General features: G+C 38.8%; 1 protein-coding gene across 2 annotated transcripts; it reads right to left on the bottom strand.

Moving 5' to 3' along the window:
* Positions 1–3,996: 3,996 nt before the first annotated feature.
* Positions 3,997–23,573, bottom strand: EOGT (EGF domain specific O-linked N-acetylglucosamine transferase). Of its 2 annotated transcripts, none has more exons than XM_084530888.1 (17): positions 23,482–23,573; positions 22,677–22,723; positions 21,633–21,857; positions 20,900–21,000; positions 20,260–20,368; positions 20,061–20,155; positions 18,867–18,971; positions 17,607–17,713; positions 15,724–15,827; positions 13,068–13,160; positions 12,162–12,233; positions 11,547–11,633; positions 10,407–10,475; positions 9,248–9,309; positions 7,475–7,594; positions 6,493–6,595; positions 3,997–6,196 (listed from the first exon to the last, which is right to left on the bottom strand). In XM_084530888.1, exons 3-17 carry the CDS (start codon positions 21,840–21,842, stop codon positions 6,050–6,052), a joined length of 1,584 nt encoding a protein of 527 aa, XP_084387014.1. In that variant the 5' UTR covers positions 21,843–21,857; positions 22,677–22,723; positions 23,482–23,573; the 3' UTR covers positions 3,997–6,049. The 2 variants fall into 2 exon arrangements, with proteins under 2 accessions (XP_084387014.1, XP_084387013.1); XM_084530887.1 differs by lacking the exon at positions 23,482–23,573 and adding an exon at positions 23,135–23,307.
* Positions 23,574–23,675: the final 102 nt, after the last annotated feature.

The following is a 23,675-nucleotide window of genomic DNA, read 5'->3' as shown; positions in this document are numbered from 1 at the left end:
GTTTTCAAAGCTGCAAAGAGAAGTCAGTCAATTCCATTTTAAGTGACTGACCAGGGGATAAGTTTGGTAAAAGGCTAAACTGTAGCACTCACTGTTCTTTTTTTTTTGGTCAAGTCCAAAGTCTTCACAGTAACTGGTGTGTGTAGTTGATTTTTAATAAGATAACTCTATGGGAGAAGCAATTAGGTTGTGAAAGGCACACGACATTGCATGACCAGGTAGTACCACTGCTTAAATGAAACTCAAGTCTTTGCAGCAGAACAGGAACTGTTTCAACTGTTAAAAAGTGACAGTTTGGAACAAAATACTTTTACAATAAAATGAGAAACATAACTTTGTTACAAAAGATCAATTTAAAATTATTTTTTTTTCAAAACCAACTAAGCTGCTTAAAGAAAACTTGTAAAAAAATATTCTGATATTATAGCATCCGAGTATCCTACACTAAAACCTAAAATCCCCCTAGATTAATTTTTCAAGGCATTTCCTTCCACAAACAGGAAGAAGGAAAACCAAAATCCTCACCTGCAGGAGCTATTGCTTTATTGCGCTCCTCTGTGAGCTGATTCCTTGCATTTGAAATTAGGTTCCTTTTGAAAAGCCAAGACGTTTGAAAGGGCTCTAGTGCCACCTACTGCAATCTGCGAAAATACATAGTAAATATGTTTCTGCCATAACTGGAAGTCAGATGTACAGCCCAAGGCAAGACTTTTACAGTTGACAAAGATCATCAGAAAGAAGAAGAGGCACCTTAGTTAATGTTGTAATCTCACAGCGTTGTACTGAGTGCATGCGTGCATTTCTGAAAAGCTTAGAAGACCTAAACATAAATTAAAAATAAAAAAAAGGAGCTAGACACAACGTACAGCTGGGTTATTGACCATGAACACACTGCCAGAAAAGCAGATTTCAAGTCCTGAGCTGGTGATATTCAGCAGTGTCCTGGTTTTAGCTAGGATAGAGTTAATTTTCCTCCTAGTAGCTGGTAGGGTGCTATGCTTTAGATTAGGATGAGGAGAGTGTTGATAACACAGATGTTTCAGTTGTTGCAGAGCAGCGCTTACACGAAGCCAAGGACTTCTCAGCTTCTCGCTCTGCCCAGCCAGAAGGGTGAGTGAATTGCTGTGTGGTGTTTAGTTGCCAGCCGGGTTAAATGACAACAAGCAGCTAATAAAATAAACCTAAATTCTAAGGGACGGTATAGTAAACCTTTAGACAATTGATTTCTCATTCACTGTTCAGAGTTTTAAGTTTTATGCACTATCTTCTCCTTCAAATACTTGTTTATTAGTATGGGCCAAAAGCAGATCTGATTAAAAAAAAAAAAAAAAAAAAAAAAAAAAACCAAGACATTGATGCCATGTTGTAATTTACACTTATCCAACCAAATTCAAGTATTTTTATTTTCAATCAGTGTCTTTTTTTTTTTTCTGCTTCTATTCATCTTTTTATTGGCCATTGAATGTTAACAAAAGGAAGTTAAAACAGAAGCAAGTACAAATAGAAGGGAAAGATACAGACTTCTCTTTATTTTGTTGTCAAAGCTAACAGTGACAACAGGAATAAAGTATTATAAAAATATTTTATCTTTCTAAGAAAGGAAAGCAACCTATTAAAAAACAAAAACAAAAAAAAAAAAAAAAAAAAAAAAAAAAAAAACATCTAAAGCTGTTGCAAAACACCACAGAGGTGTTTTCGCCACTTCCCTTTCCCTTTCCAACTCTTCCCTCCAGCCCAGCTTCAAGTCACCCCCCAGTTTCTAGCCTGGCCATTCTCCCCAAATCACCACCTGGTCAGGGGCTGCTGCTGCCCTCCTTTCCTGCTTCAGGGGGAGTTCAGGACCTTTCCTTTCCCCAACCCCTGTCCCTCCTTGGAGTTCATGACAATAATGCTTTTGCTACCTTCATTCTGGACTCTGTTCTGATGGAATTTCTGCACACTTCCCTTGAGTTGTCTGGCTCTGAAGCGATGGGCTCAGTCATTTCCTTCCAGCTCTAGTTTCTTTTAGAAAGGCCACCGCAACCTGTCTGCCTGCTTCCAGGTGCTGCCACACCAGTGGAGCAGCTCAGTCATCCCTTACACCACAGTCTTAATCTACAGGGGAAAAAAATGAGTCTCTGGCAAAGAGTTTAAACTCCATTTTTTGCTAAGCCTGCTGACTGGCTGAAATAAGTTATAGGGAGCCCACACCCAAGCTGATAAAAGATGGCTGTAGACAGGAGCAGCTCCCATTAAGAGCAGATCTGTAGCTCCAGTAGCTGCAGGTTTTGAGCCCTCATGCCCAGAGTCTGAGATGGAGAACTGAAATACAAGAAGGATGATGAGAAATCATGTAGGAATATGTGAAGAGCCAAACTATTTTGGCTGGATTTCTATTTTATTTTTTATATATATATATATACACACATACACACACACTATATATATATATTTATTTCTATGTTTTCATTATTTATTATTATTATTATCTATTTTATTATATATACACTATTTTATTCAGGGTCCAAAGCTATAAGAGCATTTAGGACCAGTGATATGGACTTTTTTTGGTCTAAAACAATAAGAAATGCATGTTCAGATGAGCAGAAGTAAAAGCTCATCTTCAATGCAAACACAGACAATTGAAACAGTCCTTCAATATTGGAATCCAATAAATTTGTCCCTTCATGTTTTACCATTTCAGGTAGGTAAAAAGCTCTCAAGAATATTTCCTTAATTTCTCTCCTGCTTAAAAAAAAAAAAAAAAAAAAAAAGATATTCTAAACCCTCGGTGTTCTCATGAATCGTACAGACAGTAAGATTAACAGCAAGAATTAAGTCTCATTATTTAATTTGTTTTAAGAATGTATTGCCTTAATATTTACAAAAGTATCCTTAAGATTAATAATCCTGATTTACCACCTCCCCCTCCCACATCATTTCTCACACTTACCCAACTCCCACAGAACTTCACAAAGAAAAAGTTTAACTACATCTTGAAGATATCTGAAGCAAAAAGGAAAGACACCACATGCATCCATAAGTTAATTTTTATTTCAAAACCAGCTCTCAGTTTACACTGTACATGAAACACAGGCAATCCTGGTGGTATTCAGGATTGGCAGCATTCATTAAGTGCCAAAGCTAAATTCATCATGCTGGTGCCAACGTGCCAGTTAAAAACAGACTCTATACATCAGTGAACTACAGACAAAAAAAAAAAAAAAAAAAAAAATCAAAAGTAGCAAGGAACAAAATTCCTACAGTCTGTTAGGAAAATATAACCCAAAACTATACCTTGCCTAAAGAACAAGTGGCTCAAACTCCCCCGGATTCTTTCTCATTCCAATTTGCAGGCAGAGCGAGATGGCCCAGACCCTCTTTAAGAAAGTCACTCAAGCCACATCTTTGCTGTTGTCCAAGTTCTCTCAGGATTTATCATCAAATTCCCATCAATCCAATAAAAGCTTTCTTCTGCCAAGATAATTTTGTGACTATTCGTAAATCAAGTCAACAAATTAGTATTTTTCATCCCAGTAATACTAAGCCATAAAGGCTAAAGGATACGTTGGCCATCAACTGTTGACATTACACTCAAATTTGCTGAAACATTATCAGGATATTTTGCCCTTGGATTAAGTCCCCACAGCCTCTCCTCCACACACACAGGCATATGGTTGGCCACTTGCTTTAGTGAGTCCTAGCATAGCATGAAAGCAAAGCTCCTCATTAGCTGCTTCTGTAAAGATGCAAACACATTTGTACTCACACACTGGCTTCAACAGCATCATCTGCAGCACAGGAAGTTAAACATACACAAATACATTCCACAAAATAATCATAAACCCCCCAGCAACAAAGCCATCAGCACAATATAACAGCATGACCTGTGAATGATTCCCAGATAAATAACTGAGTATCAGTTCGGTCATGGCAGGAAGACAGAGACATGACTCTAGGCAACTAACAGCATCTAAAAACACTTGCCTCCAAAATCTGACAAACTATGACCAAAAGTTTTATACCTTTTTTATTAAAAAGCTTTTATTAGAAAAGTTATCAAATACATCTGTGCACAATTCTTCCTTAAAATGTCTTTATTTTGAGTTATTGCATTTTTTTCTCTCCTCAGACATTTTATTGACTTAAGTTTTAAACATTTATTTCTTTAAAAATCCTAAAAAGATTAAAAATACACAAATACAGGAAATTGTATTTCTCAAAGGTTTTCCCCCCCATATCAAGAAGTGCAATTTTGCTTCCAAGATTCTTTAATGTAAAAGAATTTTATCCATCAGAAACACAATACACTAAAAATTGCACCAAACACCTCAATATACCTTGGGTATCAGCTGTATCTAGCTTTTCCTATGCACTGCTTAAGGTCACAAGAGATCTATATGAAAATTATGCTTACCGTAACTCATTTTTACCAGTATAGGCAGGTCAGTAAATGTACCTACACTCTGTGAAATTGCCTATGACTGTTAGGGAACGGCGGTCAATAATATCTACAATTATACCAGTGGAGTGTTTACATTTACTGTAACTGTCTTGCTTTTGCATACAGATGTATGCCTTGCTTCAAGCCACTGAGACTGTGTGATTATACTGCAAGTCTACCATGGGAATACAGTCTCAAAGAAAATCCATAGTGTAATGGAATTTTTATTTTTTTTAGTTTTTTAAATCACACTGAAAATGATTCTTCCACACATCCTTCTGGCCCCTCTTAAGAAAACAGAACTACTTTTTCATCCCCAGCCTGCCTTCCCCCCAGAGCTCACATGTTGGTGCTATTGAGGAAATTCTATAAAGAACTCAACTTTGGCTTAAGATTTCCTTCAGTGTAAACAGTGAACTATGCTACTGACCGGGGAAGGATTTTCCAAAGTTTTCTAGATCGACTCTTCAACTTTAAAAAAAAAAAAAAAAAAAAAAAAATATTAGTAGATCAGACTTTTGGCAGTTCCGAAAACAGATTCCTAATGATTTCATTTCCTTCCAGCTGCAGCTGAAAGACACCCTATGTGTCTTATCATTTGTCATAAAAAAAAAATCCATTCCCATTAGCATCCTCAAAAAGGATGAAGTTTTATTCCAATTTACTTGGGTTTTTTATTGCAGAAGTGCTGTTTTATGTGAAACGTAGGAAACGTCCAGATTACCTGGAGTTAGCAAAAGATTTATTTGCTTTAAGAGAGAAGATTGATTAACCCTACTGAGCAGACCTGTTATATTTTAGCATTTAAAACAAGAGGGAGAAGTCAAAGTTTATATTCAAATGCAAGAACATCAGACACACTGCTCTCTACCTTGAAAATGTTTCTGAACTTGAAATAGAAGTCTGCAGTTTCTGTTGTATTAAATGACTAAAATTAAAGTTTCCTTAACTGCTTAATTCTTACAATCACTATTTTTCAAAGGAAGCTCTTCTAACCTAAAAACAATAAATGGCCAAGCACAGCAATGACAAACAGTGACACAAAGGAACTAACCAGACATCTCAGAACTACTGTGTCATGTAACTTGACTCTACATGACATACTGGGCAGTGCCTTACAGTAAGATGACAATTCCTATTCAGATTTTTACCTGCAGATGCAGGACTGCATAAAAGCATCCAGCTTCTTTAAAAGAGGAACTCTGACAGGCCTATTTCATTCCCACAGAGGCCACTCTGAGAAACCAATCTGTAACACTTTTCATCCCCTAGCATTTCCTTACCTATTAATAGGCATACATTTTTAACAAATTAGTATCTAACCTCCCCCAAAATCTTAAATGAAATGGATGGACATATCTTTGTACCAAGACAAGTATTTCACAATCTGGAATGTAAAAATATAGTTGGGAAAAATAAAAAAATATTCTGATAATTTTTATATTTGGAAAACCCACAGAATTAAAGAGATGGGTGATGAAGGTACGGTAGGGTGCCCTTAAGTGGTCTGACAAATTAATGAGTTACTTCCCTCGTAGAGGTTTACTTTTTTCACACCAGCATTTCGCTTTATGTTGTTACAATATTTTATGGAGCATTATTTAAAAAATAATATTTCAGTCTAATCTAGAATTCATCATGCTTTACCCTAAATGGCCACTTGGAATGCTGTGAAACATGATTTGCAGCCAGAAGCACCAAGTACATAAATTCTTCCACATCAAAAGAGTAGTTTGTAAATTTTGGATGTTCTCCCAGTGTTGGGTGGTGCCCCTAGAAAAATAAAATAAGGCCTTTCAGACAGAAGAAGATTCCATATATCTTACATTCAAAAAAAAAAAAAAAAGAAGAAGAGAAAGTTAATGGTCAACTAACTCAATTTTTCTTCTTACTGTAGCCATTAATATAAAATGATTTATTGATCACAACATGGAATTTAATTTAGTCTAAAGAATGAAAATCATATTTAAAATTTCACAGCAGAGATGGGTAAAAATAAGCTAGCCTTTAAACTCCTAAAGTCACAGTAGAAAGAACAACCCCACCCTTCCACAGCTAGCCACCATTACCTGGTCTTGAGGGAATACTTTATTTCTTTTTCGCCAAGTGATGTAATGAATGCCTCTCAGCCTTGCCAGATCCAGGTAACAACGTTCATCTTCACAGTTGTATCTAGGGACAGGCAGAATATTTACCTACATATTGCGTTGAAGTTAACTAGCGTGAAACAGGAAAAGAACTTCAAAGTCCAAGCATTTGCTGTCCAGTTCCAAGGCAACAAAACCACAGACAAATTCTGTTCCACTAGAAACAAGAACAAAGGCTACCTACCTGTGCTTAAGATGTGGTCAAGGAGGCAATCTGAGACAAATCTGTGCATCAGACATGTCCCTGCCCAGCTGTACCAACTCTTGGGCGTGTAAAAAGCAGCCTTCCTTATTGCAGGGGTTTTAAGCAGAATTTCCCCAGGATGGGAAATTCAGTGCTCTTTGGACAAGCATGTTGCATTTTATTTAGTTCTATAGAATTGGAATGCCAACTAAGCCAGCTTCATAACAAAAATACGTTTGAAATAAAACTACTGGAGAAATTTAGATAAGACAGGATAACACTCAGCTGAGCCTGGCTAGCAAGTGGTGCTCCCAGGTATGGAAAGGGGCACATACCCTTCAGGGCAATCTTCAACAGCCTGGACATGCATCATCAGACAGATCACCAAAATACTATATCTCAGACCCACCTGGCAGAATCTGACCAGCGATGCTTTAAAAAGGTTTTCCCACAGACAGTTGCCAACTAGGCTGCATTTTATTTATACTATGACACCTAAAAAAGGTAAGCCTGTATGATAGTTACACTATATTTTATAATGAAAGCTTCCTCGCTTTCTATTCCCAGAAGAAGAGACTGCCAAAAACGAAGTCTAGAGGACAATGCAAGAGAAATGTTCTTCGTAAAATACTAGCAGGGGACAGTACTTCATTAACACACATAAACAGACATTAGTAGTTGTGTATATAATAGAGGGGGAAGAGAAAAAAATAGACTTACAGTTCGAAAACAACAGCCCAATCTGGTAGAAAGAGCAAATGGGTAAGTCCAGCTCCGTGCATCCCAATGAATATATCAGAGTTATGCGTGATTCTCAATTGCTCTGAAAATTCAAGTTCCCTGCAGACAACACAACAAAAATAGTGATCTGGCATGCCTATCCATCTCAGCAAGAATTAGTTACATGTAGAAAGCACAAAATTAACTTAAGGGAATACTGAAAGAGAGAATTGATTTTTCAAGGAACAATACTAAGAATCACAAATGCTTCAGCAAGCAATAACTCAGCATGGAATTAGAAGAAATGCAGACAGGTTTCAAAAACTTCACATTAACAAGAGTCTGTTGCAAAAATTTGATTTTATTGGTAAGTTAAAGCTCGTGTTAGTTTGGAAGTTTTTTTTTTTTAAAAACCTGCTTTAAGCAACGTCAAAAAAAATCTCATCTTTCAAAAAAAAGTCAAAGGATCTAAACTGTTTTTAATGGACTAAATGGACTGTAAAAGCATACAACTCCATCTCAAAGATGCAGATGTCCAACCCAAACTTATACACAGGGTACCAAGCAGAAATAAGGAAGCTCAGGTTTATTTTATTTATTTTCAGCTCCTGCCTGGAACTCTCTCCCTTTGAATGTGACCTCCAAACACAGTATTCTCTCTAAATAACCAGGTTTCCCTGAGCACACAAATTAAAAATGGACAAAAGATACTGAACTGTAAGGCAGACAATTGAAAAGGGAAATCACAACAGGCTTCATTTGCATACTAACAGTTCATACATTTAAAAGGAAGAGAGCAACTTCCTCTCTGACAGTTTTGAGGACAATAGAAAGAAACTGGCTTAAACTGCAACAAGAAAACGTGTACTGCTTAAAGTGCTATAAGGGTAGACATCAAGGAAACCCTTTAACTATGATGGGAGCAGGACAGCTGTGGAAATCTCTTAGTGAACGCTACTACAGTTTAGACAAGCACAGGAACTGTGGAAGCATCACTTGGTTATGCTTTCAAAGAATATGTCTGTCTAGATGTTGTCTCAAGGGTATCCACCCTCTTCTACATTATTAGCCTGCTCAAATGCTGTCGCTGACAGAGGAAATGAGCCACTTTTGACTTCCTCATTCTGTCTCTGCTTGGGTCAAAGCACTGATCTCGCACTGCTGATTCAGTTCCTTGCTGTTTCCGCATGCTCCGCGACAAAACCACCGACTACATGCAAGCTGCTGCCATCTGGCACAGGAATGCACCACTTGGGAACTTTTCTTCAAACCATTTCTTCCTGGCACAGTGCCTAGAACATCTGGGCACCACAAACTGACCTAGATGTGTCTTCGGGGCCACCAGAGCAGCAAAGAATTTAGTAATGAATGATAACCCAACTTAAAAGTCATATAAAATAAGATGCTAGCATCCTACACAAGAAATCCCTATTAACTACCAGTAGCCAAAGAGCATTAGCAAACACATAAGGGTGGTGGTAACACAGCTGTTTTGGGGAGAGGGGAAGAAACAAAAAATGATTTCAAAACTTGCTCATTCCAGTTTTAACCTGAGGTTACTAACTTTAGCTATTCATTCTAAGTGTTGCATCATAGGATTGAAGGGCTTAACTAGCTCACCCACCACTCCCTCAGAAGCATTCATTCTTTCTTGCCAGGTCTTGGATTTCGCAAAGGTTAGACATTGGGGCATGTATACCTTTGCTTGAAAACAGCTTCCACCACCCACCAACAGCATGTAACCACACTAGTTTTCTCTATCAACATACGTACTTGTATTTGTAGTCTACCACTTTGACCTCCAACGTTGATACTGTTTTCAAAGCATTCACAAGCTAAGGAGGGGGAAAAAAAAAAAAAAAAAAAAAAAGGACAGTGATTTGGTGTTCAATTCATGGTGCTTCAATTAATTCTTTCCCTGCACTCCTGTTTCACACACTCCACCTCCTCACCAGTGAATTACAATTAGGAAGACAGAACACTGTCATATAAAGATGTTCCTCTATTTTTTTACATTTCCATCTAGGATACCTACATTATTCCTAGCAGAGCAGCCACTGCAGAGGAGACTTGGATCTCTTGAACTCTCCCAGAGACTATGGTTGACTTCTGTATGCTCCAGGGCCCAATTCCCAAACCACACACAGTAGTAGCAGTTTTGCTGGGAATGGCAGGAAGATGTGATGCTTTGGGTCGGATTTCCAAAAGATAAACTTCTCCCTTTCTGTTACGTGCTTATTATCAGAAAACACGCTGCATATAGCAGTGTAGGCAGGCCCTATAGCCAGTCTAGCAGATAATGCACAAGTCCAGTGATCTGAGCCCTGGCCTGCCACCAAGCTGTTGCATCAAACAAGCCTGTTTCTCCCTTAAATAAGTTGGGGATAACAATGCCAATTCATTTTTCTCAGGTACTAACAGATCAGAATGAAGAGATAAAAAATTGATGTTATCATTTTTATCACCAGAGAAGCTCCACCAAAAGTTCACTAAGCTGTATGATTCAAAAAACAGTGATTCAATATAAAAATTTAGTTTTGAATGCATACTGTCGGATACAACTGCTTATGTATCTTGATCTGCAAGCATAACAAAACGTTTTGTTAGAGCCTTCAACAATTGGAATGTTAGAAACAAAAGAATTATCTGAAAGCAAAATTATTTAATTTTGTTAGAAATTGTGCAGCATCTGTTCGATAAGAGGATATACTTTTACTATTACATCTATAGATTTCCATTGAAAGAGAGCAGCAAGGTTCAGTATCTGGTGTACAGAAACTGGATAGAAGACACTAGAAGAAATCATTAGCACTGAAAGTATTTGTCCAAGATTTGTTAGTGGACAGATGTCTTGGCTGTGCCTGAAAAAAATCATTTCATTGAGCAAAATTAACTTATGATGAATTGGTTTTAAAAATAAAAAGGACCACACCTCATTCTGGTTTAATATTTTCCGGTAATCTGTACTGCGTGCAAGTATTGTGACTCTAATTTTCCCATCCTAAAAAGAAAGAAGCAGCAATGTTAGCTATGAGGCAGACTTCACTTAAAAAAAAAACACACACAACTTCCATATTTACTTTTGGCAGTTATTTAAGCAACTAAATACATCCCCTCCTCATGTAGAAGATGATGTAACCACCTTAAAATTCACATTGTATTTTCCAACAGATTAAAAGTGTCAAAAACTGCTTGAAAGTCTGACTATTAACAAAAAATAGAACATTTTGTTTTATTTAGTACAAAAGAGCCTTTGTATTACACATCACACAAGTTTTGAAAGCAGGAAAGCAGTTTTCAGGAAGGCTTGCGCACAAGATCCTCGGAAAAAATAATTTACTTCTATAACAGTTCCTCCTTTTACCTCTTTAAATTAATTGGACTCATGGGAGTAAACGTTCCAAGTGAAATAAAGAGATTTAACTGCATGACTCCCATTAGTGTCAGCAGGAGAATCGTAACTAAATGCCTGTGCAGTGCTTTGAATATGTGCCCCTCAGCGATAATATGTAGGCTGCTCTCCAGCAAATACTTCAAGAAATCCAGGACCGCTGTATCCATCAATGCAGCCATTGCAACAATTTGTGAAAACTACCAGTGTCTACAACAGAGAAGCTCAGGGCCAGAGAGATGGTACCAGGGAGGAACTGAAGGACCAAACTCAATCATTTCCTTCTCTGATTGGAGCTCAGCAATAGCTATGAGGACTGATAAAGAGCATGTCTGCATAGAACAAGCTTGCTGCATTGCTTTGTGGGATCCTGTCTGCTGGACCTGAGGGCAGGGTCTTATCAGCAGGGAGGAGACCCTAGAGTTGGAAGGAAGATGTTCTAAAGTCTGTCCTATGGAAGGAAGACATGAAGGCAGCTGCCGCAGACATACACAAGTGTTTGCTGAAGTTCGTTATAGAACAGACTGACTTATTGGAAAATGCCAAGAATCACAGGAAAGGACAAAGTGCACTATGTGCTCCTATTCCACGCTAGGATAGCTCCACACCAACTAGCTGATGCTGTTTCTCCGGTAAGAGCTGTCAGCTCCATATTACAGTTTTATTGCTCATTTATCATACCTTGGGTCCCTCTTGTGTGATATTTAATCTGTGTAACACATGCTGTGAAAATGCTCTAAATAGGCCTGTTCCATGACAGCCAGAAATCTGAAATAAATAAAAAGCAACTGTTACTACAAAGTTCTTTTGCTCACAAAAATCTCTTTGGGATCAGTCTTTTGCCATTCTTGTGGAACAAAAGCCTAGTATCATACACTGCACTAAGCACATCACTATTTTCTGCAACACAAGTGGCACTTTATTTTTGAAATATACATGTCTCTCTCATTGTTATAGCCTAAACACATGAACTAATGCCTCTAGGAAAGTCTGTCAAGCATATAAGCTCTTGAGCTCTGCAAAAACACCAGGAAGTTCACAGTGCCCTCCTGTTAAAAAGTTATAATACACATCTCATAAACCGTGAGACAGAGGATTGCACCTAACCACTTACTTTCAACTAGCTAAAGTAACTTCAAAACCTTAATACTGAGGGAAGATCATTTCATTTGGAGTTAGAGTCCTTCAATGCAGTACATTTCATGATAACTCAGCCAGATATTTGAGAGATTCATTAACTCAGACTTTATAGTGTCATATACAAATCCGGTTAACGCTAAGATAAAAAGGACTCACCAATGGTGTGTTATAAAACAAGCCGTATCGCATCCGAGGCAGTAATGAGAAGACTGCTTCTTTAAAGCATACCTGCAAAAGAAGATCACAAGAAGTTACACTGCACTGCTACCTTCCGCTGGCACATCCCATGCTCATTCAGTGGGATCACTGCTTATAATGAGCTAGCAATTACGTGCTCCTGTCAAGAACACCCTCACTTCCTTGACTGTGCAAATGAATAGAACAAAGGAAATCCTGATCCCAAAGGAGATCTCAGTTCAGATGGTACAGAGACAAGTGTGGGAAGAGGTCTAAAAACAAACAAAGCAAAAACACCAAAAAAACAGAACAAATGTGAACTAAACAGAAGAAAACTGGGTAAGGTTAAGACTGGGTTTAAAAGATTTAAGAGACTGAAATGAGCTCTGAATGAATTCATATGTTTCTGGTGAGAGAAAAATCTATTACTGGTTTGTCTGTGTGTTTGTTTTGTGGGATTTATTTTTAATTTTTGTTGTTGATTCAGGTTATTTTGTGTTTTTGTTTTTGTTTTTGTTTTTTTTGATAAATAGCAGGTACACTAACAGTTGCACAGGAAGATATATACCTCAACAGGAATCAGAAGACAGAAAGACAGTAAAATTTGAGAACCCTTAGCTGCAGTACTGGTTGCTGTGGAAGTGAAACTAGTACATAAATATCACTCCTCAGAAGAGAGAGAAGTTAGGTCCATCTATGTAAAGTGCAGACATGCCTCAGAATTAGGTTACAACTCTGTCTCATTGGCAAGGTAACACTCTCAAATTACACAAATAAACACATATAAAGTATTCATGGTCTCTTCTGAAACACCTATATCCAGGAGCAGCAGTCATATTTACTATGTAGTCACCGTGAATTAGAACAAAATATAAAATTCCATACCCTTTTAGAGTCAAAGGTTTTCAGGTGTATTATCTCATAGTCAGTAAATGCCTTCCATGTCTCACTGAACAGGTCACCATAGCCATACGAGCTCTATGATGGGAAGGAAAAGAGACATAATGATTACATAAATGCATACAACAACTCCCTTCATGACTTACAAGTTCTATATACATGTTTAAACACACACTTTGTAGCACATCATCACCACCACAGGACCTAAGCCAGCCTAGGACAGAAAGCAGATGTTACTGCTGTGTTTACAACAGCAGTTAACTCAAATTGTCTGGCAGGTAGTTGATTTTTATTATAACAGTTCTATAAATCAGCAATATCGACAAATTCTTCAGCAGCAGATTAGAATCTGAGTTAGAAGCAAGAATACCTACTGCCTATGCCAGAGACAACAGAACACAGATTAGATGTAAGCAACAGAAATGGAGGGAAGGTAGAAAGCACAAACCTGACTCCTGAAACTAAAAGCCACCTGTTTGGGATTGTCACTCGCATGTTGCACGTGTATCTCAAACTGAAGGCAATGATCTGATTTAGTGTAAGGAGCAACCAGTAAACCAGGCTTTGCACTAGTTTGACAAGCTGCCAGGCAGTTTCTCTACTGAGCAGTATAAAACTTCACTTTAGCAAAAGTGCTCTGCAGAACTTCTTAAGAACCAACAACTCCCTATGAGATTGGCCCTTCAGTCCTAGAATTGAGGCTCAAGCCTTCAGATCTGCAATACTTCCTAAACATCTGAGGGCTAAGTCTTTGAATGCAATTAAATATAATTCTTGCTTAAAGCTTCCTTACAGCTTTAGAGCTGGTTCAGCCTGCTTTGAAAATTACGTGGAAACATTCACAAGAAATTTGAAAATGAGACTATAAATAACTGCAGAAGAAAGGGGACATCTACTAAAATGCAAAAGAAACTGAAAGGTGTCACATTTCCTCCACTTGAAGAGGTGTTGCTTTCCCCTCCTTCTGCCATTAAATTTTACAATCCATACTGCTTTCTGGTAGTATGTGTTAGAAGAATTGCACTGCCAGAGAACTGATCTTCCATGCTGGAAGTACTTCTCTCTAACCCTGTCTGCTCACCTTAGAATTGCTTTATAAACATTGTTTTCCACATTTGCAGAAACAGTCCGCAAATCAACACCCAGTAGGTTTTCTACTCATTTTCTGCTTTGTTTAACCTATATCTGAGGGCATTACTGTTTAACAAGAACAGTGCACTGATTCTACAGTACCTGGAAAGTATGCCCAAATCTAATTACTTCAAGAAAAAAAAGAGAATGAATAATAAGATCAAGTCCATCTTTCAATCAGCATAGAACAGCTCATCAGCAGTTAGTTGGTGCCATCATCTGGTTGTCCATGGTGATGGACTCAAGCAGATCAAGTAGTTAAGACTCATTTAAAATGATAGTGCCGTGGTAATACTTACTTTGAGAATGGTACATCTGAAAGAGTTATTTGATTCAACAATGCAATATAAGAAAAAGCATTGATTTCCAAAGTAATTTACAGTGCTGACACATCTGATCTTTTCAGAAAGCCATTGGAGCTGGATTAACAGCTTCCTGTAGGAAATCTAATGAGCTTGCTTATCTGGCAGGCACCTTTATTTTAGTTTTCAAAACGTAATTGAATTAAGGAAAGATGAAAGAAAGTTTCTTCCAGACAAAGAGATTTTTCATAAATAGCAAGTAGTAGGTATTTGCAATTCTCTGCTGAATATTTGTCACAGCAGTAAATACATAGGAAGAAAATACAGTATTACAGAAGAACAAGATAATAGATGTGGGATGATATCATAGTCATCAAAAGTTTTGTTACTTCTGCAGGTGATATACATTACCCAGCACATTCTAATTTGTTTGGTTTAACACTCTCCTATAGAACTTAAATACAGGACATTAAAACTACTACTACTCACAAACATAGTCATGATTTCAACTCAGCAGTACAGCAGAAATAGCCCCACTTAAAATCTACTTTTATTTTAAGGGGTGATCAAGAAGGAGCCATAAGGCAGCTACCTAAAGGAATTAAATATTAGTCCCTGTTTTGATATGCGTGTATATACATTTATTTATTTATGCATCAAATAATTATATCAATCATAATTGTATCATATGTGCTGCTTGTCGTGGTTTTTTGTTTGTTTGTTTTTGTTTTTTTTTTTTAAGTTTTCTTTATTACAGGTCACACATTACTGATTTAGAAAGATGCAAGGCTGTATTTCTTTTTAAATATAGATTAAATAGTTTTCAGTAAGTCTACTTCAATATTCTCAGAGAAAAAAAAAAAAAAGTCCACAGAAAACAGCATGTAATATTCAAATGCTGCATATTAGAAATACAAACGATGGGATTTTTTTAGCACACCAAAAAAGGCATAAATGTGTACTAGCAAAGGATGAACTATGGCGCAGTGTTCAAACAACTTCAAACAACAGATGCTCAAACAACTTCTACTAGTGTTCTTCTACCATTGTTCATGCACCTGTATTAACAGGATCCAAAAACTTATCAGTTCCTTGTGGCTCAGCTGACTGTCCACATGAAAGCTAAGGATTGGTTAATAAAAGGTTCAGAGTGTCTATAAAGCAGAAATACAATCCATCACAAGTACATTAAAGCACTGCAGACTTACAGTGTCCCACATGACTATGTTGACATCCGTACTGAAGGAGTTGTTGATATGCTGTGTGATATAAAGATTGACGAAGTCACAGAAGTGATGGTACATATTAACACCTGAGAAAAAGAAAAAAATGGTTGGCAAAACACTACATCACCCTTTCCACTTTTCAATGGTTTGTGCATTTGCTCTCTAGTAGAATCCTGCATTTTAGGTTAGTTTTCTCCCAGACTAACTGAATGCTTCTTATGTACCCTAGAGAAGCAAACCTTTAAAGAGAAGGAATACAGGTAAGAAATCTGAAGTAAAACATCTTAAAAGGTTCAAGGAAATCAGAATACCAGCAAAACGATGGTGAAAGAAGATAAGTTTCACATACTATTTCCCATTACAGACTACAAATGCTTTCTGAAGTATATGAAAGCAACTATTGCTCTAACAAAAACTAATTAGACATACAGAAAACATTAAAAACAGGGCTTTGGCACTGCTCTTAGGTTTTTGTTGTGTTTTTTTTTTATTATCATTAGAGTAAACTGAAGCTCTCACTGTCAGACTACAAGACAGAACTTGTACTTGCACAGAAGCCAAAGCCCAAGTAATTCCTCAGGTTCGTTCTCAGAGCATTCCTGCTCACTCTTGGTCTCTCACGTTAATACCTTAAAATCACAACGCATAAGAGGTATCATGAAACAAAGGAGGTAACACAGTCCAGCTTGTTATCTAGGACTAGACACCAATTTTGGGACCACATGCACACAGCTCCCATCTTTAAGCTTCTGACCAAGAAGAGCTGCCATGGTAGGAAGTAGTTCCTGGGCTTCCCATACTGCTCAAAGAGCAATTCTCCCCTGCCTCTCCCAAAAACAGATAGGCTGGGCACAATCACCTCCTGAGCACAGCTAGAACAAAGCTGCAAAAGGTACAAGGTAACAGCACAGCAACTCTTCCACAATTACTGTTCAGGGAACTACAACAGCTTTACTTAAAATACAAGATACAGGCCTGCAGGGATAAAGGAGTTAATCCCCTTTACAGTTGCAGTGTATCATGTGGTCAGAACACAGCAGACAGCTGCACAGTTTAAACCACAGCTTACTCCACAGCACCTTGTTTGCCTGTCTGCAGCATTGCCATTCTCTTTCAGAAAGACTTGTCCACAAAACATACTGTGTGAACAGAAAGGTTGGCAAACTTCAAAAAGACGTCAAATACCACTGTCTCACGCTCAAGATGCTTGGGTGCTGTTGCTATTGTGGATTTTAGAATAGTGTTGAACAGCATTCACCTTAGCTTTCTGTAATGAGAGAGGTGCAAAGCCACGGCAGGTCGAGAACAGATAACTTTGAAGCATCAAGATTAAAAGAGGGTTGTGGGATTTTTGTTTGCTTTTTTTTTTTTTTAAGGGGTATTTCAATCAACTAACAAAACTTATTCCCTTGAACTTTGTCTTTGAATGCACTTCCTCTGCCACATCTTCCAACATGCACAATCCTCAATTACTGAGCACTTACTGCAAGACATGTATACACCTATACCCTGCATTTCATAATACGGAAACAGTCATCCAGAAACACAGCCAAAATCACAGACTGTAAAAGAGTCACAGGCACAAAAATCAAAACAGTTAAGAGCTGAAGACCATGCAAGACAAGCGGAAGGGTTTTTTTTGATCATCTGTGGAAAAACTCAAAGTTTTAAACATAAAAGAAAGTTTTGTTTCTGACCTTATGAAAAATAAAATAAAGAAAAAAAAAAAAGTCACACCATCTTTCAAAAGACAGTATAAGTGAATTTGACAATGGAAATGCAATAATGTATAAGTGAGTGCTAGATACAGGCTCTTTTTACTGCATTACTGTAGTATTAAAAAATAAACTGAAGATACCAATTACCTGCATCTAATTTCATGAAGTATGTTGGCTTCTCAATAACAACATCACACTTGTCATCCTCTAGGGGCCTGAAGTTCAATGCAGTAAATGTCTGGAGTTCTGCAAACCTACAAAGATTCAATCACATAGAGCATGCTTTGACATTAACATACTTGAACACATGTATTTCATACATTTAAGATTTAGTAACTGTTCATGCAGTCAGTTTGATTTAACAGGACTGCTGAAATCTGATAAAGTCTGACAATTAAAATTATTTGAAAGTGTAATGTAAAGTTCTTCAGGTTATGAGCTTCAAGAGTTAAACCCTGTCTTTGATCTCAGGAGCAAACAGCACCTTTGATCTACAAATCAAGGCAGCAGAGATGTAACGGAGAGCCTTAGAGGCTAGATCCATGAGTCTATCCAACTTGATCTGCATTGCCAGAGACGCTTCAGCAAGATCTTCATGCTTGGGTCAGAATAATGAATGCAGATGCAATATTTATTATTCCTGGATCTAAACAAGGATGAGCAGTTAAGACAACTATAGCAGGTAGAGAAAAGTCTTTTCTTCCTCTGCAGCTGTTATTAACAGAAATTGACCATCAGAGCAAAAAAGGGAAAAAAAAATAATTGAGAACATGAAAAAAAGAATAAAAAGAGTATTCCTACAGGCATCTTGGTAGCTTCTGTTCCTTCATACTTCATCAGTTAACTGACAATCCAGCTTTGAAGTGCTAACATGTTACCCATGATACTAAACCAGCTACCACAAAGCATCCTCTGCCCTTCCTACTCAGCCTGTAGACTGTCGCCTGTTTCACACTGAGAACACAGGCTCCCTGTGAGCAGGGTATCAATATACACCCAGATCAGGCATTGCACTGGATCCAACATCACTAGGACTGCGTGAACTAAGGCACAAATGCAAACTTGAAGGCATTTCACAACCAAAGAATTGTCTCCTTCCATAAGATTAGGCATAGAGCTAACTTCTCTAGAAAACACCTGAGTGTTACAACCTCAGGTTACAAGAGGCATTCAAAATCTGTTACTGCTGTAAATTAGGTAGAAAAGATATGATTACATGTAACATAGTTCAGAACAGCACTCCATGTAGATGTGACTGCTAGACATATGTAATACAAACTCTCAAACTGACCTTAAAAAGGAATAACTATTTCCCCAGAGTGAAATACATTACACACAGCTGCTAGTGCCAATAAAAAGAAAAACAGATAAGTGAACTTGGGAGTAGCCAAGACAAGTGATTCTTACCAAGACTGCAGAGGGCTCTTGCGTTGACCTTCAGCCAAAAATGCTTGAACATCAAGGGTACAATGACCTCCAATTTCTCCCTTCTGTAAGAAGTCTTCTTTGAATCTATTGCAAGTTAGTGAAAGCCTATCAGTTTTTGTGCAACAGTGCTACAAGTGCTCCGTAATCAAGATTATATACTCAAGCCAGTATTATTTAATCTCAGTTTAGCAAGATACTTCATAAATATTTAAAACTTGAGTATTTTCTTCATCATAAGAGAAGCATTTTCTAATGCTTCCTAAATAGAGTGGTGTTCTCAAGAGTTCTACACATCAATCTTCAAAACAGCACTACACTCAAAGTTATTAGGTATCATTTCCACATACCCAATGAGTACTTAATTAGGTTTTCTAGGATTACTTATAGGAGCACCGTAAGTTGTTTTGTTTTTAATAAAAATAATCTCACTTTGTCTCCTCAGGTTTCGTAATCCAGTTATTCACCCAAGAATTTTACTCAACACACAGTGAACAAGGTGCAATAACAGGTTTCATGAAATCAAATTGCTAAGAGTGCTGTCCAAACTTGCTTACAGGATATGTTAAGAAGATAATAAAATTCATTCTGAGGGGTATCAGCATCACAGTCACGAACCAGCTCTTTCCAAGTCAGGTGTGCAAGACACTGACTTCAAAAATGAGGCAGAAAGAAAAACGGGTAATGCCACTATCAGTGGCACTTTCCCTTCCCCCAAGTTGTCCACTATGCAGCATTTTATTTTAGGATGGCAAGGTTCAAGTTCTGACCTCTTTTTGATCTTAATGCATTTTAAAATGCCATTCCTGGTTCTGGTATAAAGGCATCTAGCATAGGAAAGGCATTCTCAGTGCCTTATGCAGAAACAATTCTGCTTTGCATGTCACTAGAACAAGACAGAATGTGCCTGAAGATACAGGAAGAACATCTCAAGATACAGAAAGATTGTCCTCTCTTCAGTCAATAGAAAGAAATACTTCAATTGCCCATCAGCAATGTAGATCTCCCATGAATGTAGACTTCAGCAGCAGGCCTCTGACAAGCAAGGCCTGTGGCAACAAGCACACAAGCTATATATACAACTTAATTAATCACATTCTTCAAGTCCATCTCCCTGCCATCCCTTAGTTTTACTATAATAAAACTTAGTTTTACTACAACAAAAGCAGATCAGACCTGTCGTGGTTTCTCTTTACAGTTCTTAAATCAATGTATAAGTTAGTTGCCCTGCAATGCTGAAGGTATTGAGAGCAGGTCAGAGATGAATCTCCCTGTTTAAAAAAGAAAAAACAAATAATAATTTTATCAAGAACAAAAGTTACGTTTAATATGTTTACAAGGAAGTGAAAGTACAGTATCTATCAAGAATGCTTACTGTTACTGCAGGCTTACAATGGGTTTTCATTTCATTCAGCCTCTCTCGTATGTAACCAAAGTCAGCTTGTTTCCAGAATATCTGTTGGGCTGTCTCAATATCATTTGCCCTGATGTATGAAGGAGAGAGGAAAACCAAGGGCCATTGCTCAATTCTAGTAATAACTTTAACAGAAAACATTTTTTCCACTGAAAGTGGAACACAAAAGCCAGCCAGTTACTTTATTGACATTTAAAATGCAAAACAGGAAGCAACTTATCAGCTACATGTAAGGGAAAACATCAATGACAATTTAAAGCTATTCTCCCGTAGAAGGCTATAAAAGTTTTTTTCATTTGTTTTTTAAAGCTAAGAAAAGAACTCCAGGGTTACTTTAGCAATCTGAATTCAAGGCTAAATCAAAAATGAGGAAAACATTGTGGCAGATAGTATTTCAAACAATGTTTTCTTCCTTAAAAAGCTTAAAGTCATGTTGAAAGAGATGTATGTTATATATACATCCAAACATCTGCACAAAGGTGCATAGCCATCCTTTAGACTCTAAATAGCCGTGGAGTTAATGTTACCGTGCTAACACGAAAGTGAACACTATATTTATTTTTGGACATACTGTACTTTATAAATTTAAAATGAAACTTACCATCCAGTTTCAACATAATCACACACTGGGTAACTGAACCTGTAATCTGATTTGCAAGATTTCTCATAACCCCAGCAGGATTTTAGTTTCTTCAAGTATTTCTGTAAGACAAAATAATTGTATATAGCTCTTGATCATGCAACAGCAAAATAGTTAGCTTACAAACTACCTCTTGCTAACAAATTTTACATAAAAAGAATGAAAACAGACCAAGCTGTTTCAGAAAGAACACTCTGATTCTTTCTGCACAGCAGAGGATCCACAAAAGACACATATGCTCAGCAATATTATTCTGGTCTTTAACGTGTCTTTCAGCACGACCAGTTTTCCCAAACCAGTGAGTAGGATTCCAAAGTTTTCACATTGCTGACAGCTATCGATAAAGTTAAGCTCACATGAAACTCATTGTTCCAAGCTCCAGGCTGAGAGTACCACTGCTCTGCCTGGCAGATCTAGAAATGTTGGTTCTGCAGTAAAAACGCAGAAAACAGGGAGCACAGCTCACATCCCCAAATCTACAAACCAGCTTCAGCCTGAGAGACACTATAATTGTCCCAGGACACAAATAGCCCAGATCCTCAGGTCCACCATCCCTGCAGTTCCAATTCCTAATGAAGCCAACTCACTGGGAAGGAGACCAATTCATCATCATTCCTAAACCGCTAGGACTCCCAGAATAAACCACCCCAAAATTACATTTGAACAAACAAACAAAAAAATAAGTCAGACCTACTTTGTATGGGCAATGAGAGTCCTGCTTACAGATGCCAGCAATGTGCTGATTGTTGTGCAGAAAGTATGGAATATGCTCATCTGGCAAGTTAATAGTTTTGTAGCTATATAATGGTTCTTCTGGAATGTTTTTGAATTCAGTAAGATTTTCATCTTGGGAATTAGCCAGGATTTCTTGCAGTAGCAATCCAAACATAAGCAACATGAACATGGCAACCTTCAAGTACTGTAGTTATTAAAAAAAAAAAAAAAAAAAAAAAAAAGACATTTTACACAACTGCAGCATAGCACATTTCAAGCATTTTAGGTAATATTTACCCAAAATCAGTCATATACTCAGAAAACTTTTACTTGTGTTGCTGAGGTGTTTGGTTTTATTTTTCACCCCTATGGGAAGAAAACTTTTGCTAAGAGTCTAGACTGTACAACTGCAGGATTATCTTTGAATCATTAGTCATTGATGTTTATTACACACTACCAACTCACGGTCAGACTAAAACGGGTGTGTTTACTTTAGCTAAATCCCAAGGGATCCTGAGAGTTCAAATGTGGAAACTAAGTATAGATTATATAACATCCAGACAGCAGGAAGAAAATGTAGAAGTATTTGGAGGGGGAGGGGAAGAAATAAAGAATTTTAGCTTATAAAGAAATATTATATATATATATACTCTGCAGTTTGAAATAAGTTAATCATCAGATGAAGGAAAGTTATGGAATCACAAATAAATGGTCAAGTTTAAATATTTCAGCGTTAGTAGTCAGCATCACATTACAAAGACTCTGAATTTGTGTTACGTACAATAAATTAACTATAGGCCCACACGTATCCATAGATACAGCCTCTAGAACAGACTGGCTACCTCGCTGGCCATATAAGCTTCTTGTCAAACATCCATGCTTTGAACCACTAAGCTTCCTGATGAATTAAAAAAAAATGTGTCTGCATCTAAAAATCCTTTTTGGCATCATAACTCGCCAAAGTTTGCATGCTTGCTTGCAAGCGAAGCCTTCAGCAAAACCCCGACGATACAAGCAGTTTTACCTGTTTGGTTTGAGGAGAACCGCGTCAGATTTCCCAGGTACGCAGACCTAGCAGGGGGGTGGGAGAGGAAAGCAGAGTTAGACACGTCCTGCTGAGGAAGCTCCCTCACAGCACAGGGCTGCATCTGGAGGAAAAATCAGGGCAAGGAGAGCGACATGCCAGCAGCCCAGAAGCGTTTCTTAGACTCCAGAGGCAGATAACACGGGGCTCCTACGGAGCTCCCACCACCTCCCTCCCCTCCAGCCCGCACCCAGCCCCACTCTCCAGCCTCCAGCCCCCCAGAACAGCATTATCGCTCCACCTGGGCTCTGGCTGAGGAATGGGGGCTTCGAGAGCTGCCCCACACCCAGCACCAGAGCCCCGGGCTTGTGCCCAGCGCGGAGCCCCCACAGCCGACCGCCCCCTCAGCACCGCGGCGGCCGCCTCCCCTCACGGCACCTCTCCTCTCCCCACCTCACCTCACACCCGGCCGCCCCGCAAAGCCCCGCGGCCCGTGGGCCCGGCAGCCTTAATCCTCATCCCGCCGCGGCAGCTGGCGACCGGCCGGGGGGGAGCACACGGCGCCGGCCCAGCCCTGCCCAGCCCGAGCAGGCTCGGCTTGGGGAAAAAGGCGGCCGCCGGCCCAGGGCCGCCCCCACCCTGAGGGCGGCGCCGCCGCCGCCGCCGCCGCTCCCCTCCTTCACACCCGCAGCCCGGCCCCTGGCAAGGGGCTGAGGGGCTGAGGGAGGGAGCGAGGGAGGAGCTGGGCCCGCTGTCAGCGCGCAGCCGTGGGGTGCCCGCACGGGAGGGCTGGAAGAAGGCGAACCTCGGCCAGGCGGCACCTGCAGGGCGGCCAGGTCAACCTCCTGCCCGGCGGCCAGGTCAACCCGCTCCGTGCCCGGGCACGGGGGAGTCGTGGCGCTGCCCCGCGGCCTCTCAAGGGAAATGGTGCCGGCGATTAAGGCTGTCGGCGCGTCTTCCTCTTGCTACCCAAAATAAAATCCGTTCCTTGCGCTGTTT

This window comes from Aythya ferina (genome assembly GCF_964211825.1).
Source record: "Aythya ferina genome assembly, chromosome: 10".
In the NCBI taxonomy this organism is placed as follows: Eukaryota; Metazoa; Chordata; class Aves; order Anseriformes; family Anatidae; genus Aythya; species Aythya ferina.
Note: the sequence above shows the minus strand (reverse complement) of the source record. Positions and strands in the feature narration are given on the sequence as shown.

Excerpts from the sequence above, each read along its gene's own strand:
- EOGT (XM_084530888.1), bottom strand. The coding sequence starts at position 21,842 with ATGTTCATGTTGCTTATGTTTGGATTGCTACTGCAAGAAATCCTGGCT. Across the intron at positions 20,156-20,259 it reads ATTGTAAGCCTGCAGTAACA|GGAGATTCATCTCTGACCTG; the intron begins GTAAGCATTCTT and ends TTTTTTAAACAG. Across the intron at positions 15,828-17,606 it reads CTTCATGAAATTAGATGCAG|GTGTTAATATGTACCATCAC; the intron begins GTAATTGGTATC and ends TCTTTTTCTCAG.